Source organism: Nerophis lumbriciformis, linkage group LG24 (assembly GCF_033978685.3).
Source record: "Nerophis lumbriciformis linkage group LG24, RoL_Nlum_v2.1, whole genome shotgun sequence".
NCBI lineage: Eukaryota > Metazoa > Chordata > Actinopteri > Syngnathiformes > Syngnathidae > Nerophis > Nerophis lumbriciformis.
In genome coordinates, this window is record NC_084571.2 from 9150001 (window position 1) to 9168273 (window position 18273).

General features: G+C 43.5%; 1 protein-coding gene across 4 annotated transcripts in view; it reads right to left on the bottom strand.

Annotated features, from left to right (window-relative positions):
* elac2 (elaC ribonuclease Z 2) overlaps positions 1-18273 on the bottom strand; it is a 32228-nt gene that overhangs the window by 5243 nt on the left and 8712 nt on the right. The window contains exons 2-23 of one of the 4 annotated variants that reach the window (XM_061981475.1): positions 18070-18120; positions 17927-17997; positions 17799-17863; positions 17676-17733; positions 17533-17601; positions 16682-16741; positions 16471-16530; positions 16319-16371; positions 16045-16103; positions 15892-15964; positions 15714-15826; positions 15551-15649; positions 15330-15468; positions 15180-15265; positions 13565-13677; positions 11784-11877; positions 11578-11716; positions 11460-11498; positions 7339-7448; positions 7179-7278; positions 6962-7082; positions 6775-6853 (exon numbers count right to left, since the gene is read on the bottom strand). In XM_061981475.1, the coding sequence (XP_061837459.1) occupies positions 6775-6853; positions 6962-7082; positions 7179-7278; positions 7339-7448; positions 11460-11498; positions 11578-11716; positions 11784-11877; positions 13565-13677; positions 15180-15265; positions 15330-15468; positions 15551-15649; positions 15714-15826; positions 15892-15964; positions 16045-16103; positions 16319-16371; positions 16471-16530; positions 16682-16741; positions 17533-17601; positions 17676-17733; positions 17799-17863; positions 17927-17997; positions 18070-18120 (1851 nt within the window). Of the gene's footprint in view, positions 1-6774; positions 6854-6961; positions 7083-7178; positions 7279-7338; positions 7449-11459; positions 11499-11577; positions 11717-11783; positions 11878-13564; positions 13678-15179; positions 15266-15329; positions 15469-15550; positions 15650-15713; positions 15827-15891; positions 15965-16044; positions 16104-16318; positions 16372-16470; positions 16534-16681; positions 16745-17532; positions 17602-17675; positions 17734-17798; positions 17864-17926; positions 17998-18069; positions 18121-18273 lie in introns of all 4 variants that reach the window. The other 3 variants (XM_061981473.1, XM_061981474.1, XM_061981472.1) reach the window with 3 other exon arrangements.

Here is an 18273-nt window from a genome sequence, read left to right on the forward strand (position 1 = left end):
TATATATATATATATATATATATATATATATATATATATATGTGTGTGTGTGTGTGTGTGTATATATATATTATATATGTATGTATATATATATATATATATATATATATATATATATATATATATATATGTGTGTGTGTGTGTGTGTATATATATTATATATGTATGTATATACATGTGTATGTATGTATGTATGTATGTGTGTATACATATACAGTATATATATGTTGCCTCTGTATCGTCCTTTCTTTCTGCTGCTCAATTGCCGTTCTCTGCTGCATATTTCCCTACGTCCAGCTTGTAATCTGCAGTATATGATTTCCTTTTCGGTGCCATTTTAGTTCAGTCCTTCTCAGTTTTTATAAGTTACCGCCGATGTTGATGTGATCCATTTTAATAGCTCCGGCAGTACCGTATAGCATATAGCAGTTAGCATACCATGACCCACAATGCACTTCTGCCATGACCCTCCCCCGCCGAATTCTTATTGGTTGGCGTGTGAGTGATGATTGCTGACGTGTGTGTGACGATTGCGGACATTTTGTTTGTCTCTTACGCGAATGAGATAAATAATATTTATTTGATATTTTACGGTAATGTGTTAATAATTTCACACATAAGTCGCTTCAGAGTATACGTCGCACTAACGACCAGACTATGAAAAAAACTTTGACTTATAGTACAAAAAATACGGTATGTATGCATGTATGTATATATATATATGTGTATGTATATATATATATATATATATATATATATATATATATATATATATATATATATATACGTATATACAAACCCCGTTTCCATGAGTTGGGAAATTGTGTTAGATGTAAATATAAACAGAATACAATGATTTGCAAATCATTTTCAACCCATATTCAATTGAATGCACTACAAAGACAAGATATTTGATGTTCAAACTCATAAACTTTATTTTTTTTTTGCATTATAATAATTAACTTAGAATTTCATGGCTGCAACACATGCCAAAGTAGTTGGGAAAGGGCATGTTCACCACTGTGTTACATCACCTTTTCTTTTAACAACACTCAATAAACGATTGGGAACTGAGGAAACTAATTGTTGAAGCTTTGAAAGTGGAATTCTTTCCCATTCTTGTTCTATGTAGAGCTTCAGTCGTTCAACAGTCCGGGGTCTCCGCTGTCGTATTTTACGCTTCATAATGCGCCACACATTTTCGATGGGAGACAGGTCTGGACTGCAAACGGGCCAGGAAAGTACCCGCACTCTTTTTTTACGAAGCCACGCTATTGTAACACGTGATGAATGTGGCTTGGCATTGTCTTGCTGAAATAAGCAGGGGCGTCCATGAAAAAGATGGCGCTTAGATGGCAGCATATGTTGTTCCAAAACCTGTATGTACCTTTCAGCATTAATGGTGCCTTCACAGATGTGTACGTTACCCATGCCTTGGGCACTAATGTACTCCTATACCATCACAGATGGTGGCTTTTGAACTTTGCGTCGATAACAGTCTGGATGGTTCGCTTCCCCTTTTGGTACAGATGACACGAATATTTCCAAAAACAATTTGAAATGTGGACTTGTCAGACCACAGAACACTTTTCCACTTTGCATCAGTCCATCTTAGATGATCTCGGGCCCAGAGAAGCCGGCGGCGTTTCTGGATGTTGTTGATAAATGGCTTTCGCTTTGCATAGTAAAGCTTTAACTTGCACTTACAGATGTAGCGACCAACTGTATTTAGTGACAGTGGTTTTCTGAAGTGTTCCTGAGCCCATGTGGTGATATCCTTTAGAGATTGATGTCGGTTTTTGATACAGTGCCGTCTGAGGGATCAAAGGTCACGGTCATTCAATGTTGGTTTCCGGCCATGCCGCTTACGTGGAGTGATTTCTCTAGATGCTCTGAACCTTTTGATGATATTATGGACCGTAGATGGTGAAATCCCTAAATGTCTTGCAATTGCACTTTGAGATATGTTGTTCTTAAACTGCTTAAACTCCTCTCTGAGCTGCCACCTTAACGTGGTAGAGGAGTTTGCGTGTCCCAATGATCCTAGGAGCTATGTTGTCCGGGGGATTCTATGACCCCTGGTAGGGTCTCCCAAGGCAAACTGGTCCTAGGTGAGGGATCAGATAAAGAGCAGCTCGAAGACCTCTATGAAGAACACGAACAAGGAACCCAGATTTCCCTCGCCCGAACACGGGTCACCGGGGCCCCCCTCTGGAGCCAGGCCCGGAGGTGGGGCACGATGGCGAGCGCCTGGTGGCCGGGCCTGTCCCCATGGGGCCCGGCCGGGCACAGCCCGAAGAGGCAACGTGGGTTAGCAGGGGCCATAGAGGTCGGGTGCAGTGTGAGCTGGGCGGAAGCCGAAGGCAGGGCACTTGGCGGTCCGATCCTCGGCTACAGAAGCTAGCTCTTGGGACGTGGAACGTCACCTCGCTGGGGGGGAAGGAGCCTGAGCTAGTGCGTGAGGTGGAGAAGTTCCGGCTAGATATAGTCGGACTCAGTTCGACGCACAGCAAGGGCTCTGGAACCAGTTCTCTTGAGAGGGGCTGGACTCTCTTCCACTCTGGCGTTGCCGGCAGTGAGAGGCGACGGGCTGGGGTGGAAATTCTTGTTCCCCCCTGGCTCAAAGCCTGCACGTTGGAGTTCAACCCGGTGGACGAGAGGGTAGCCTCCCTCCGCCTTCGGGTGGGGGGGACGGGTCCTGACTGTTGTTTGCACTTACGCGCCAAACGGCAGCTCAGAGTACCCACCCTTTTTGGATTCACTCGAGGGAGTACTGGAGAGTGCTCCCCCGGGTGATTTCCTCGTTCTACTGGGGGACTTCAACGCTCATGTTGGCAGCGACAGTGAAACCTGGAGAGGCGTGATTGGGAAGAATGGCCGGACAGATCTGAACCTGAGTGGTGTTTTGTTATTGGACTTTTGTGCTCGTCACAGATTGTCAAAAACAAACACCATGTTCAAACATAAGGGTGTACATATGTGCACTTGGCACCAGGACACCCTAGGCCGCAGTTCCATGATCGACTTTGTAGTTGTGTCATCGGATTTGCGGTCTCATGTTTTGGACACTCGGGTAAAGAGAGGGGCGGAGCTTTCTACCGATCACCACCTGGTGGTGAGTTGGCTGCGATGGTGGGGGAGGATGCCGGACAGACCTGGCAGGCCCAAACGCATTGTGAGGGTTTGCTGGGAACGCCTGGCAGAGTCTCCTGTCAGAGAGAGTTTCAATTCCCACCTCCGGAAGAACTTTGAACATGTCACGAGGGAGGCACTGGACATTGAGTCCGAGTGGACGATGTTCCGTGCCTCTATTATCAAGGCGGCCGATTGGAGCTGTGGCCGCAAGGTGGTTGGTGCCTGTCGTGGCGGTAATCCAAGAACCCGCTGGTGGACACCAGCGGTAAGGGATGCCGTCAAGCTGAAGAAAGAGTCCTATCGGGCTCTTTTGGCTCATAGGCCTCCGGAGGCAGCAGACAGGTACCGACAGGCCAAGCGATGTGCGGCTTCAGCGGTCGCGGAGGCAAAAACTCGGACATGGGAGGAGTTCGGGGAAGCCATGGAAAACGACTTCCAGACGGCTTCGAAGCGATTCTGGACCACCATCCGCCGCCTCAGGAAGGGGAAGCAGTGCAATGTCAACACCGTGTATGGTGAGGATGGTGTTCTGCTGACCTTGACTGCGGATGTTGTGGATCGGTGGAGGGAATACTTCAAAGACCTCCTCAATCCTACCAGCACGTCTTCCTATGAGGAAGCAGGGCCTGGGGAATCTGTGGTGGGCTCTCCTATTTCTGGGGCTGAGGTTGCCGAGGTAGTTAAAAAGCTCCTCGGTGGCAAGGCCCCGGGGGTGGATGAGACCCGCCCGGAGTTCCTTAAGGCTCTGGATGTTGTGGGGCTGTCTTGGTTGACAAGACTCTGCAACATCACGTGGACATCGGGGGCTGTACCTCTGGATTGGCAGACCGGGGTGGTGGTTCCTCTCTTTAAGAAGGGTAACCGGAGGGTGTGTTCTAACTATCGTGGGATCACACTCCTCAGCCTTCCCGGTAAGGTCTATTCAGGCGTACTGGAGAGGAGGCTACGCCGGATAGTCGAACCTCGGATTCAGGAGGTACAGTGTGGTTTTCGTCCTGGTCGTGGAACTGTGGACCAGCTCTATACTCTCGGCAGGGTCCTTGAGGGTGCATGGGAGTTTGCCCAACCTGTCTACATGTGCTTTGTGGACTTGGAGAAGGCATTCGACAGTGTACCGGGAAGTCCTGTGGGGAGTGCTCAGAGAGTATGGGGTAACGGACTGTCTTATTGTGGCGGTTCGCTCCCTGTATAATCAGTGTCAGAGCTTGGTCCGCATTGCCGGCAGTAAGTCGGACCCGTTTCCAGTGAGGGTTGGACTCCGCCAGGGCTGCCCTTTGTCACCGATTCTGTTCATAGCCTTTATGGACAGAATTTCTAGGCGCAGTCAGGGCGTTGAGGGTATCTGGTTTGGTGGCTGCAGGATTAGGTCTCTGCTTTTTGCAGATGATGTGGTCCTTATGGCTTCATCTGGCCAAGATCTTCAGCTCTCACTGGATCGGTTCGCAGCTGAGTGTGAAGCGACTGGGATGGGAATCAGCACCTCCAAGTCCGAGTCCATGGTTCTCGCCCGGAAAATGGTGGAGTACCATCTCCGGGTTGGGGAGGAGATCTTGCCCCAAGTGGAGGAGTTCAAGTACCTCGGAGTCTTGTTCACAAGTGAGGGAAGAATGGATCGTGAGATCGACAGGCGGATCGGTGCGGCGTCTTCAGTAATGCGGACGCTGTATCGATCTGTTGTGGTGAAGAAGGAGCTGAGCCGGTAGGCAAAGCTCTCGATTTACCGGTCGATCTACGTTCCCATCCTCACTTATGGTCATGAGCTTTGGGTCATGACCGAAAGGTCGAAATGAGTTTCCTCCGCTGGGTGGCGGGGCTCTCCCTTAGAGATAGGGTGAGAAGCTCTGTCATCCGGGGGGAGCTCAAAGTAAAGCCGCTGTTTTTGACATCGAGAGGAGCCAGATGAGGTGGTTCGGGCATCTGGCCTCCCTAGGGAGGTGTTTCGGGCACGTCCGACCGGTAGGAGGCCACGGGGAAGACCCAGGACACGTTGGGAAGACTATCTCTCCCGGCTGGCCTGGGAACGCCTCGCGATCCCCCGGGAGGAGCTGGACGAAGTGGCTGGGGAGAGGGAAATCTGGGCTTCCCTACTTAGGCTGCTGCCCCCGCGACCCGACCTCGGATAAGCGGAAGAAGATGGATGGATGGATAGATGGATGTTCTTAAACTGTTTGACTATTTGCTCACGCAGTTGTGGACAAAGGGGTGTACCTCGCCCCATCCTTTCTTGTGAAAGACTGAGCATTTTTTGGGAAGCTGTTTTTATACCAAATCATGGCACCCACCTGTTCCCAATTAGCCTGCACACCTGTGGGACGTTCCAAATAAGTGTTTGGTGAGCATTCCTCAACTTTATCAGTATTTATTGCCACCTTTCCCAACTTATTTGTCACGTGTTGCTGGCATCAAATTCTAAAGTTAATGATTATTTGCAAAAAAAAAAAAGTATCAGTTTGAACATCAAATATCTTTGTAGCATATTCAACTGAATATGGGTTGAAAATGATTTGCAAATCATTGTATCCCGTTTATATTTACATCTAACACAATTTCCCAACTCATATGGAAATGGAGTTTGTAATATATATATATATATATATATATATATATATATGTGTATATATATATATATATATATATATACACACACACTTGTGTGTGTGTGTATATACACACACACACACACACGCACACCTACGTTCCTACCTACCTACCTAAATAATACTTTTTACTTGGTAAAACTTCAGGTAGCTATTTATTTATTCGAATCTTTATTTACCTTTAAAAAGAAACTCCTACACTTTTGTTAGTTTTTATTTTTTATGTCCTTTTTTTAATAAATAGGCTTTAGGCATTCAAACAAAGTTTGAGTTTTTAATAATATTATTTAAAATTTCGACACCAGTGTGTCACTTTTACTGTAAATGAATATCAACTCCAAATATCGGTTATCGGCCTCCTTCACGAAAAAAAACTATATCGGTCGATCTATAGTACACATTTTTAAAACATGACTGATTTTACTCATTAAAACCTGTGACTTTATCTGACCATAAAACCTTCAAAAGGGTATAAAAACCTAAAAAACATTACATGTTTGAGGCATTTAAACAAAAAAAGTAAAAAATATATGAGTCCAAAATGTTTTTAGACACTTCTTGACTTTTATGTCCTGTTGGGCTTTGAAAAATAAAAGTTAAAGTACCACTGATAGTCACACACCCACTAGGTGTGGTGAAATTACCCTCTGCATTTGACCCATCCCCTTGTTTCACCCCCTGGGAGGTGAGGGGAGCAGTGAGCAGCAGCGGTGGCTGCACTCGGGAATCATTTGGTGATTTAACCCCCAATTCCAACCCTTGATGCTGAGTGGGAGGTAATGGGTCCCATTTTTATAGTCTTTGGTATGACTCGGCCTGGGTTTGAACTCACGACCTACCGATCTCAGGACAGACACTCTAACCACAAGGCCACTGAGCAGGTGTTTAATTAATTTGATTTAATTTTAAAAAAAAAAAATTAAAAAAAAAAAAAAAAAAAGATAATTTAAGGTAAATGTCCCGAAAGCATTAATTCATGGCTATTTTTTCTAATCGCTTGACAAGACTTATCTTTATCCGGTGGCATCAAGTTTGTCCTCACCTGTGGTGTTTTTCCACAGCTTCCTCCTCCAGACCGTCCTCCAGCGTGGCCTCGTGGATCAGCAAGGTGGCGTTCTTCCCTGCGGTCCGAGACAAGAAACGAGCCGTCAGCTGAGTGCTCTCTAAGGAACATTGTCATGAACGCCTCCACTTCCAGGACGGCAAGGGAAGGAAGATGGTGGACTCACCCATGTGCACCAAGTTGTCACAGGGCATGGTGTCTCCAGAGAAGACCAGCTTCCACCCTGACTGGTGAGTAAAGCTGCAGGCAAAGGCGTTCTTGCAGTGACGCACCGTGCACGTCTGGAACTAACACACACACACACACACACACACACACACGGACACACACACACACACACGTAGTGAGACGAGGACGTTGACGCCGAGCACGTCCAATCGAACCTTTTCCAGGCTGTTGTTCTTCAGCAGCGCTTGGAGGTACGTCTGCGTCCTCGGCGTCGGCGGTTTGTCTTTGAAGTACAGGACATTGTTGGAGATGAAGCTGGAAGAGAAGAGGGGGCGGTGAGGATGCGAGAAGACGGCAGAGGCCTCGCGCTCGTACCTGACGTGGTGGAGGATCTCCTGACAGCTGTGGTGATACTGCGTCAGCCAGCTCATTATGTCTGGGGGACCCATCAGGAAGACGCTACTCCACGCCTTCCCTAAAGTCGCCTGACAAACACCAGCATTAGACCACCACCACGTACCCCACTTAGACCCCCATACTCTACTACCGTATCTATTCGGGTTGCTAAAAGCACCGATACATCGATACCAACACACAAAATATAAATGGATACTACCACAACAAGAGGATAGAGAAAAAGAAGGAACTAATTGAATACAATGGCGGACTCGAGCAAAGCACTGTGGGTCAATCTCTACCATATATGGATAATCCGCTGACGTCACAATTGGGAAAAGCGTCACAAAAGGAGCAAATTCTAGACGAGGAAGTATGAAGGAAGGCAAGATTGTTTTATAAAAATCTCCGCAATGCTTCCATAATTTGAGTTTACAATTTGCAGATTCCAAATACACAAAAATAAGTATCAATAAATATTAAAAGTTTTGCAGAATATGTCCCCTTTTAAGACTTGACATTTTGAAACACTTCAAATAAAGGGGACCAATTACGCAAAACAAAACAATCTTGCCTTCCTCCCTACTTCCTCCAAACGGTCCGTGTGACGTCAGTGGATTATCCACATAAGGTAGAAATCTACCCGAACATCTTAGCGTGAGTCAGCTCATTTAAATTTATGCCACAACAACATTTCCGCGATGAAACCCAATGGAGGAAAATGCCGTTGTTGGTTTGCTTTACCAGCACGTGTCACTACACAAACTTTCAGCCTCATCTGAAGTAAAAAGTGCCTTACTTCTAACTTGCATAATTTGTGCTCGCAACTGTGAGGAAGTTGAGAGAAGAGTCCTACTTCAACCACAAATAGATGGATTTTCCGAAAAACTACTTTTAATGGCGGAGTCGGTGCCTACTATCTATGGCAATGGAGACCGGTATTTAATAACAGTAGGTTAGAAATTATACTTGGAGAGATAAAGACTCGACAGAAGTTCAACCTTAGCTAAAGTTAAAGTTAAAGTCCTCAAGATAATCAACACACACTAGGAGCGGTGAAATTATCCTCTGTATTTGACCTATCCCCATGTTCACCCCCTGGGAGGTGAGGGGAGCAGTGAGCAGCAGCGGTGGCCGTATTCGGGAATCATTTGGTGATTTAATCCACAATTCCAACCCTTGATGCTGAATGCCAAGCAGGGAGGTAATGGGTCCCATTTTTATAGTCTTTGGTATGACTCGGGCAGGGTTTGAACTCACAAACTTCCATTCTCAGGGCGGATGAGGCTAGCGTATAGCACCAGATTTGCAGTCGGGCTTTCTTACTTTTTGTCCCCGGCGTCGTCGCCCCCTTGAGCCGACAACAAACCACGGCGAGCCGCTGATCTCGCTATATCATCCGGGATGTTGTGTTGTGGTGAAAGTCAAGTAAAAATTACATGGCTAATAATGATCACCTATCTCCATATTCTCCATACGGTCTTAGCAAAAAAATACAAAAAAACAACTACTGTAATAAACAAGGATGACAGTGTAGTCAACAACGCCGCCTCTCAACACAAACCGTTTGTCAAAATCTGTGCAAAATGTTGACCAAAGAGCCACCATTACGTGTTATGTAGACCACAATGAAGTGTTTTAAAATAAATAAAAAAATCATGATATGACCTCTTTAAGTAGTGAATTTAAAAGTACAAAACCCAAAACCAGTGAAGTTGGCACGTTGTGTAATTCGTAAATAAAAACAGAACACAATGATTTGCAAATCCTTTTCAACTTATATTCAATTGAATGAACTGCAAAGACAAGATATCTAATGTTCAAACTGAGAAACTTTATTTTTTTTTTGCAAATAATCATTAACTTAGAATTTTATGGCAGAAACACATTGCAAAAAAGTTGGCACAGGGGGATTTTTACCACTGTGTTACATGGCCTTTCCTTTTAACAACACTCAGTAAACGTTTTTTGATTGATTGAGACTTTTATTAGTAGATTGCACAGTACAGTACATATTCTGTACAGTTGACCACTAAATAGTAACACCCGAATAAGTTTTTCAACTTGTTTAAGTCGGGGTCCACGTTAATCAATTCATGGTTTGGGAACTGAGCATTTCATGGAAGCTGCTTTTACACCCAACCATCGCACCAACCTGTTCCCAATTAGCCTGTTCACCCATGGGATTTTCCAAATAAGTGATGAGCATTCCTCAACTTTCTCAGTCTTTTTTGCCACTTGTGCCAGCTTTTATGAAACATGTTGCAGGCATCAAATTCCAAATGAGCTAATATTTGCAAAAAATAAAGTTTACCAGTGCGAACATTAAATATATTGTCTTTGCAGTCTATTCAATTGAGTATAGGTTGAAAAGGATTAACAAGTCATTGTACTCTGTTTTTTTTTTTTACAATTTACACAACGTGCCAACTTCACTCGTTTTGGGTTTTGTACAAACCCCGTTTCCATATGAGTTGGGAAATTGTGTTAGATGTAAATATAAACGGAATACAATGATTTGCAAATCCTTTTCAACCCATATTCAATTGAATGCACTACAAAGACAAGATATTTGATGTTCAAACTCATAAACTTAATTTTTTTTGCAAATAATAAGTAACTTAGAATTTCATGGCTGCAACACATGCCAAAGTAGTTGGGAAAGGGCATGTTCACCACTGTGTTACATGGCCTTTCCTTTTAACAACACTCAGTAAACGTTTGGGAACTGAGGAGACACATTTTTTAAGCTTCTCAGGTGGAATTCTTTCCCATTCTTGCTTAATGTAGAGCTTAAGTTGTTCAACAGTCCGGGGGTCTCTGTTGTGGTATTTTAGGCTTCATAATGCGCCACACATTTTCAATGGGAGACAGGTCTGGACTACAGGCAGGCCAGTCTAGTACCCGCACTCTTTTACTATGAAGCCACGTTGATGTAACACGTGGCTTGGCATTGTCTTGCTGAAATAAGCAGGGGCGTCCATGATAACATTGCTTGGATGGCAACATATGTTGCTCCAAAACCTGTATGTACCTTTCAGCATTAATGGCGCTTTCACAGATGTGTAAGTTACCCATGTCTTGGGCACTAATACACCTCCATACCATCACAGATGCTGGCTTTTCAACTTTGCGCCTACAACAATCCGGATGGTTCTTTTCCTCTTTGGTCCGGAGGACACGACGTCCACAGTTTCCAAAAACAATTTGAAATGTGGACTGGTTAGACCACAGAACACTTTTCCACTTTGTATCAGTCCATCTTAGATGAGCTCAGGCCCAGCGAAGCCGACGGCGTTTCTGGGTGTTGTTGATAAACGGTTTTCGCCTTGCATAGGAGAGTTTTAACTTGCACTTATAGATGTAGCGACCAACTGTAGTTACTGACAGTGGGTTTCTGAAGTCTTCCTGAGCCCATGTGGTGATATCCTTTACACACTGATGTCGCTTGTTGATGCAGTACAGCCTGTGGGATCGAAGGTCACGGGTTTAGCTGCTTACGTGCAGTGATTTCTCCAGATTCTCTGAACCCTTTGATGATATTACAGACTGTAGATGGTGAAATCCCTAAATTCCTTGCAATAGCTGGTTGAGAAAGGTTTTTCTTAAACTGTTCAACAATTTGCTCACGCATTTGTTGACCAAGTGGTGACCCTTGCCCCATCTTTGTTTGTGAATGACTGAGCATTTCATGGAATCTACTTTTATACCCAATCATGGCACCCACCTGTTCCCAATTTGCCTGTTCACCTGTGGGATGTTCCAAATAGGTGTTTGATGAGCATTCCTCAACTTTATCAGTATTTATTGCCACCTTTCCCAACTTTGTTGTCACGTGTTGCTGGCATCAAATTCTAAAGTTAATGATTATTTGCAAAAAAAAATTGTTTTATCAGTTTGAACATCAAATATGTTGTCTTTGTAGCATATTCAACTGAATATGGGTTGAAAATGATTTGCAAATCATTGTATTCCGTTTATATTTACATCTAACACAATTTCCCAACTCATATGGAAAGGGGATTGGTACTTGGTGGTATCAAATAAGTATTGAGGATCGCGGAAATTCCTGTACGGTGACAAGCCTGCTATCTACGTACCAGCGCTCGTTCTCTTTGGTACAGCAACTTGAGGAGACCCTGCACAGACAGAAGGTTCTCGTCACAACAAGTCTTAATCATTCAGGCTGGGATTGATTGATTGATTGGTAGGTCTAACCGTGTGATGGTCGGCGTGCAGGTGGGACACAAAGATGGTGGAGATCTTCGACAGTGCCTCGTCCACGCCGTCGCCGTAGTGTCTGCAGAGCTGGCCGAAGGTTCCCTCGCCGCAGTCCAACAGAAGCGACTGACTGGGGCTGGGAGAAGATCGAGGACGTGTGGGAACTTTCTAGCGTTTTAGAGGTTCCGGTGTGGGCTGCTGACCTGATGTGGACCAAAGTGCCGCTGACGTTTCTGATCTTCATGGGCATAGCGGATCCGGTTCCCAGGAAGACCAGCTCAGGATAGTCCTGTTGTCCTGCAGCAGCAGACAAAACACTCCATGGAAGAGGAAGACCGAACACAACATACCGATATTTGACTTTATTAAATGATCGGCTGCTGAGCGATCTTTAGCACAGCTGTGTCCCAGTGTTTACATGATAAACATTCAACTCGCGTTTACGGTTCCTTCAAAATAAATGCACACGCAGGGAGACAATTAATACATATCATATTTCTTGCTACACACAAACAGAAGGTGCCTGAATTCCAATTTATGTGTCTATCCACAGTGCAAAGCCGCTTCTAAGATACTAATCCTCACCACAGTGATGGAAAAAAAGTAAACTTCTTGCAAGTCTCGTTATCAATGGAGGACTAGAAAAAAAAAGATGGCTAAACATGCTACACACACTCAGCAGGACGACAAAAGAAGCTAACCGTTGAAGTTTCAATGTAAAGTAGGTCTGATCCATCCAGATGTCAAACATATCCATACATGGTACAGCATCACCATATAAAGGATACCAACGTGATTAAGGCAATAGTTTCCTTTTTCTCAAAATAATGTTTTGGTGGTTTTTGTTATTGTTTACAAACGGAGAGAGTAAGTCTGTGGATACATGAAGGCTTTGAGGGCAAAACCTAAATGATTTAAATGGAAGCTAATGGTTGATTTTGTTTACTTATTGTTACACATGATTTTATTAAACAAACATATACGGAGTATTTAATACCACACATTTAATACATCATCTGATTTACAGAAATACGGGCAAAGTCAGCTTTATAAATATGTGTAATTGTGTTTACTTTAGTTACTTGATATGAAACATTTTCACTTAAAGCTAAGCAATCTGGCTGAAAACTGTATCACGATATGAGTGTTTTAGATCGGTCGATATGGATAATTATTGACATTTTTTATGGCCTACAGAAAATAAGGAGAAGGAGAAAAATACATTAAATGTAAACATTTTTATTTTAAACGTAACCTTCCTCTGATTATAACCCCCTCAGATATCAAGGCAGAAAGGAAATGTCAACACCAGCATGGAAAACAAACAATGTAAACAAAAGTGTAAAATCAAATTCAACACTTCACGATAACGTCTTAAAATAAAGGTGCAAAAATAAGGAATATGTAGGAAATGCTTAAAAATGTAAGAAAATAGTGCAAAGTGTGAAAATGTGAACACAGGTTTAGTGCCAGGAAGTTACAACTGTGCTCCAAAGGGTGAGCACCGCTAAGGTGGCGTGGTATTAGTGGTCTTGCATCATTTACAGACCACATTGGTCTGACTACGGTACCTTTGAAAAAATCCATACTGTCCAGATGACCTTTCCCCTTTTATCCACAATTTCTTAATTTTTAATTTCTCTTCTCACTCCATGTAAAGATTGAACCGCCAGACAACAAGATGGCGCAACCAAAATTGATAGTTGATACTGTTACCTGATTGGCTGTTAGCGTGTCACTCCCACTGATCAGTGATCACTTCCTGCGTTGCTCGGTTACCAGAAAGCGAGTGCCTTTGTTCATGCATTTCATGCATCGAATGCATTTTTTATTGTTATCAATTACGTGTCTATCGCAATATATACTGATATAGTTTTATCGCCCAGCCCTATTTTCTCATCTATGATCTATTGTCAAAATATTGGCTCAGGACTCAAAAATGGATTCATCCCAAGTTTGTCTTCATGAAATTCTACAAACTCACCAGTAGGCTCTGCTTCCACGTTGAGGCGTATTTTCTCCACTTCCTGCAGGAAGTTGGGGACTTCAAACGCCTCTTTGACAAAGTCCTCAGTGTTGCAGGACGGGATGGCGTCTCTAACAGAGGACAAAAACACAAAAGGTAACAAGGAGGACAAAATGTCCGGGATTGTTGTGACTTTTTTTTGTATTAATGCAACACTTATTATAGATATTTAATTATATTTTGAAGAGATATTATTTGAATGGGAAGACATGTACATTATTGTGAAGGGTATTTCAGTGTGTGAGTGACGGCATCTTTACCAATAAGAGGTAATGTTGCTACGACGTCAATCAAACAATTAAATTAGGCTTCCGGTATATCAACAATATGTATTGTATTTACCGGAACATAAGCCGCACCCACTAAATTTTAGAAAAAAAACAAAAAACAGTTTTCCATGTATTAGCCGCAGATATATACGTTGTGAAATGAATTATTTACACAGAAATATTCTGTAAATGTTTATTTACATACCTTAATTGTTTCCAATTGGTGTCTGTCACACGGCAGTAAAACGGGTGAACAAACAAAACAGGAGTCATCGTCATGGACCCACTAGCTGCGGAAGCTAGCTCTCCAATCAGCTAAACAGACTCAATAACTCCATGGTAACGTTTTGGTGAATTTACTGAGGAATTTGTGAAACTAAAACAATACCTAAAAAAATGCTATTGTAAGGTAATAATACTAACAAAGACACTCGTAAATGTGCGAGCATGTCAGCTAATGCGAACAACGCTAGCTTCATTACATTACGATAGCATGTACAAATATACATGAAAATACACCTACAGATATCACACATGGGACAGTTAAGTAAGTAAGAATTGTTTTAGTTATATTGTAAAACTTACAAACGTTGCTTGAAATGATGAATGAAGAATTAATACTAGTAAGTACGCTATGGACGGCTACCTACTCAGTGGCCTAGTCGTTAGAGTGTCCGTCCTGAGATCGGTAGGTTGTGAGTTCAAACCCCGGCCAAGTCATACCAAAGGCTATAAAAATGGGACCCATTACCTCCCTGCTTGGCACTCAGCATCAAGGGTTGAAATTGGGGGTTATATCGCCAAAAATGATTCCCGGGCGCGGCACCGCTGCTGCCCACTGCTCCCCTCACCTCCCAGGGGGTGAACAAGGGGATGTGTCAAATGCAGAGGTCAAATTTCACCACACCTAGTGTGTGTGTGACAATCATTGGTGCTTTAACTTAAGACGGAACAGCACTTACGGTTGAAGGCTCATTTCAAATAGAAGGGCAATGCAGCACAGCAGCACCTGCAGTGAGCGAAGTTGTCCAAAAGATGGCGCCACAGCACAAACAATAACACCTACTCAGTGCTTTTGCTTTGTTTTTAACGCTATTTGCGTTATGGTCGTCAGCGAGGAAAAATCCATGAATTAGCCGCACCGTTTCATAGGCCGCAGGGTGCAAAGCGTAGGGAAAAAGTAGCGGCTTATAGTCCGGAATTTACAGTGTTTTGGTTCCCTTTTCATTCAAATTACATTCCTGCCAAAGACAATGGAATATTTCGAATAACACTGTCATACTGATACAAAAATCAAAGCTGACCTCTGCCACTCCACGACGGGTCGCAGCTGGAACTTGAGAAGACACTCGGCGCGCACATGGGATACCTGGAGAGCAGCCTCTGGCTCCTGAGAGTCGCCATGACAACACAAAGGTTTTTAGATTGTCTAACTTGGGCTCATGGAAACCGACCTGAGCTCGCCAAGACTTGAGTTCTGGGAAGATCTGGGGGTGGATCATGTTGAGCTGGGCTTGGATCTTGTGGCTTCTGACGTTGTGGGCGGAGCTGGCGTGCTCGTTGAGGATCAGGTGTTCTGTGGTGGGCGGGAACCTGCGGATGGAACGAGAGCTCAAGGTAAAAAAAAAAAAAAGAAGGCAGGAAGTTCAAATGTACGAAACTTGAGAACGCTAACCTGTCGATCCACATCTGGTACTGATCCGTCTTCAGCACCGACTCTGGAGTCATGTGGACCACCAGGGCGGGAGGGTCCTCAGCTCCCCCAATTTGATACCTGGAGGTGGAGCCAGAAGGAACATTGCAAAACACACACACAAACACACGATGTAGAGTGTTACCTTGATATGTGCTGATTGTCCCAGAGAGGTTGGACAAAGTCCAAGGAGGGACATTCAACCACCACAAAGACTGGTCCAGGATCAGTGGGCGTGCACACCTGCTCTGGGCGGACCTAAAAGAGAGCGACGATAATTAGAAACCTATTTTTTGTTAAATAAGAACAATGTGAACACACACCTCTTTGCCGTCGTACGTGACGTTTTCCCCGCTCTTCAGGGCGGCGATGAGGGGCCCGATCGCCGCCGTGCCGCTACGACGAAAATGAAACTTTTATTTATTTATGAAAAGGAACATCATTGCTTGACTGTCATGAAGGAAGTAACGACTCACACAGGAAGTCCAAGATCCTTCGCCTTTGCCACTAAGAAGTTTCCTTTCCTGGGATGAAGCTGACACGCACACAAACACACAAACAAACACACACACACACACACACACACACACACACACACACACACACACACACACACACACACACACACACACACACACACACACACACACACACACACACACACGCACACACACACACACACACACACACACACACGTGTTGTTTTCAAGTGAAAGTGGTAAGAAGTATTTGAAGAAGAAGCTGACCTACTTTGCAGATAAAGGCGACAACCAGAGATGAGTCTCTTGTAGCGTTTGATTGTTCTGCTCCATTGAGAGAAGACATGATGCTGTCAGATTAAACCTTCTCTCTTTGACAATTACCACAGAAGAAGAAAAATAAGAAACACATCAGGAAGTCACCTGCTTGCTTGTTACCAGTGGAGGAGGTGGGACTTGGCGAGCGGCTCCTTCCTGGCAAAGCTGCTGGCAAATTAGAAGAAGAAGACAACTATGATGATGAAGAAGAAGGAGAAAAAGAAAAATATGAAGAAAAAAAGGAAGAGAACAAGAAGAAGAAGAAGAAAAATTGAAATTAAAAGAAGAAGATAAAAAAGAAACAACGGGAAGTCACCTGCTTGCGCGTTCCTGCTGGGGGAGGCGGGACTTGGCGAGGAGCTCCTTCCTGGCGATGCTGCTGGCAAATTAGAATAATAGTAAGAAGATGATGAAAACGATGACGATGAAAATGAAGAACAACGAAGGAATAGGTAAGGAAAAGAGAAGAAAAAAGAACGAGAACAAAAAGAAAAACAAGAAGACAAACCAAAAACATGAAGACAAAGAAGAAGGAGAAGAACAAGAAGAACCAAGAGTAGAACAAGAAGTAGAAAAGGAAGAACTAGAAGAAGTAAAACAAAAACAATAACAAGAAAAAGATCCAGAACAATAATAAAGAAGAAGAACAAAGAGTAGAACAAGAGGAACAAGAAGTAGAAAGGGGGAAGAAAACAAGTAGAACTATAAGAAGAACAAGAAATAGAAAAAGAATAAAAAGAAAAAGACAAACAAGAAGACGAACAACAAGAAGAACAAGAAAAACAAGAAAAAGTAAAAGAAGAAAAAAAGGAAAAGGAAAAAGAGCATTATAACAAAAGGAAATTTAAAAAAAAGAAGAAACACAAAAGTACAAGAAAAAGAAAAGAAAAAAAGAAAAAGAAAAAAGAAGAAGAAACACAAAAGTAGAAGAAAAAGAACAAGAAAAAGAGGGAAAATAAGAAGAAAAAGAAAAAGAGGAAAAAGAACAACAAGAACAAGAAGCAGAATAACAAAAATGAAACACAAAATGAAGAAGAAGAAAAAGAAAAGTAGGAAGAAACACAAAAGGACAAAAGAAAATTAAGAAGACATAAAAATAAAAATAAGTAGAAGAAGAAAACGACTGCAACATGTGAGTGAGGAGCAGAGAGAGGAGCTTCTACTGACCAAATATAGGAACTTGATGGACGCTCATGGTGTCATCTGTGTACGTGTCTTCAGTGTGGGGACGAACAGCTGCGAGAAGAAGACAACATTGAAGGAAGAAAGAAGAGGACAACACAGAAATGAACAAGTTGTTGAAGATGTACAAAGTTTGATGCTTTCCAGCGGCCCAGAGAAGGTCTTGATGGCCTTCAAGTAGCTCTCCTTCAAGCACAAACAACTGATGAGGAACATGCCTCAACACCACAAGCAGCCTGAGAGTCACTGACCAGCTGAGGAGGTCCAGAGAGGACACATTCAGGCACGCCCGTGTCCTTCAGGGTCAAGATAATCCCTGCAGACGTGCACACAAACATGATGGAGGTGTGATACACGACGCATATGACAAGCTACTGACCTGACAGACCGCCAACGTTCTCCCAGCTCATCTTGGTCAGGAAGATATTGTCCAGATGAGACATTTTCAGTCTGACACAAGAAGTCATCATTGTTACACTTAGCAATAATCCATCAATATGTCCCCATCACTCACATACATACTTGTGTTCATGCATGAGTCTTTGCGTTCCTTCACCACAGTTGAACAAGTACCTGCAGACAGCACACATCAGCAGTCATGGCAACATGTTCTTCAACCATCACAATGCCAATACACCGGCTCAAAAACTTGGCGGCGAAACAAGCAGTCAGAGCTGGAATGTCGCTTAGGGATGTTACAATTTCCGATGCTAAAGCGAGAAGAGG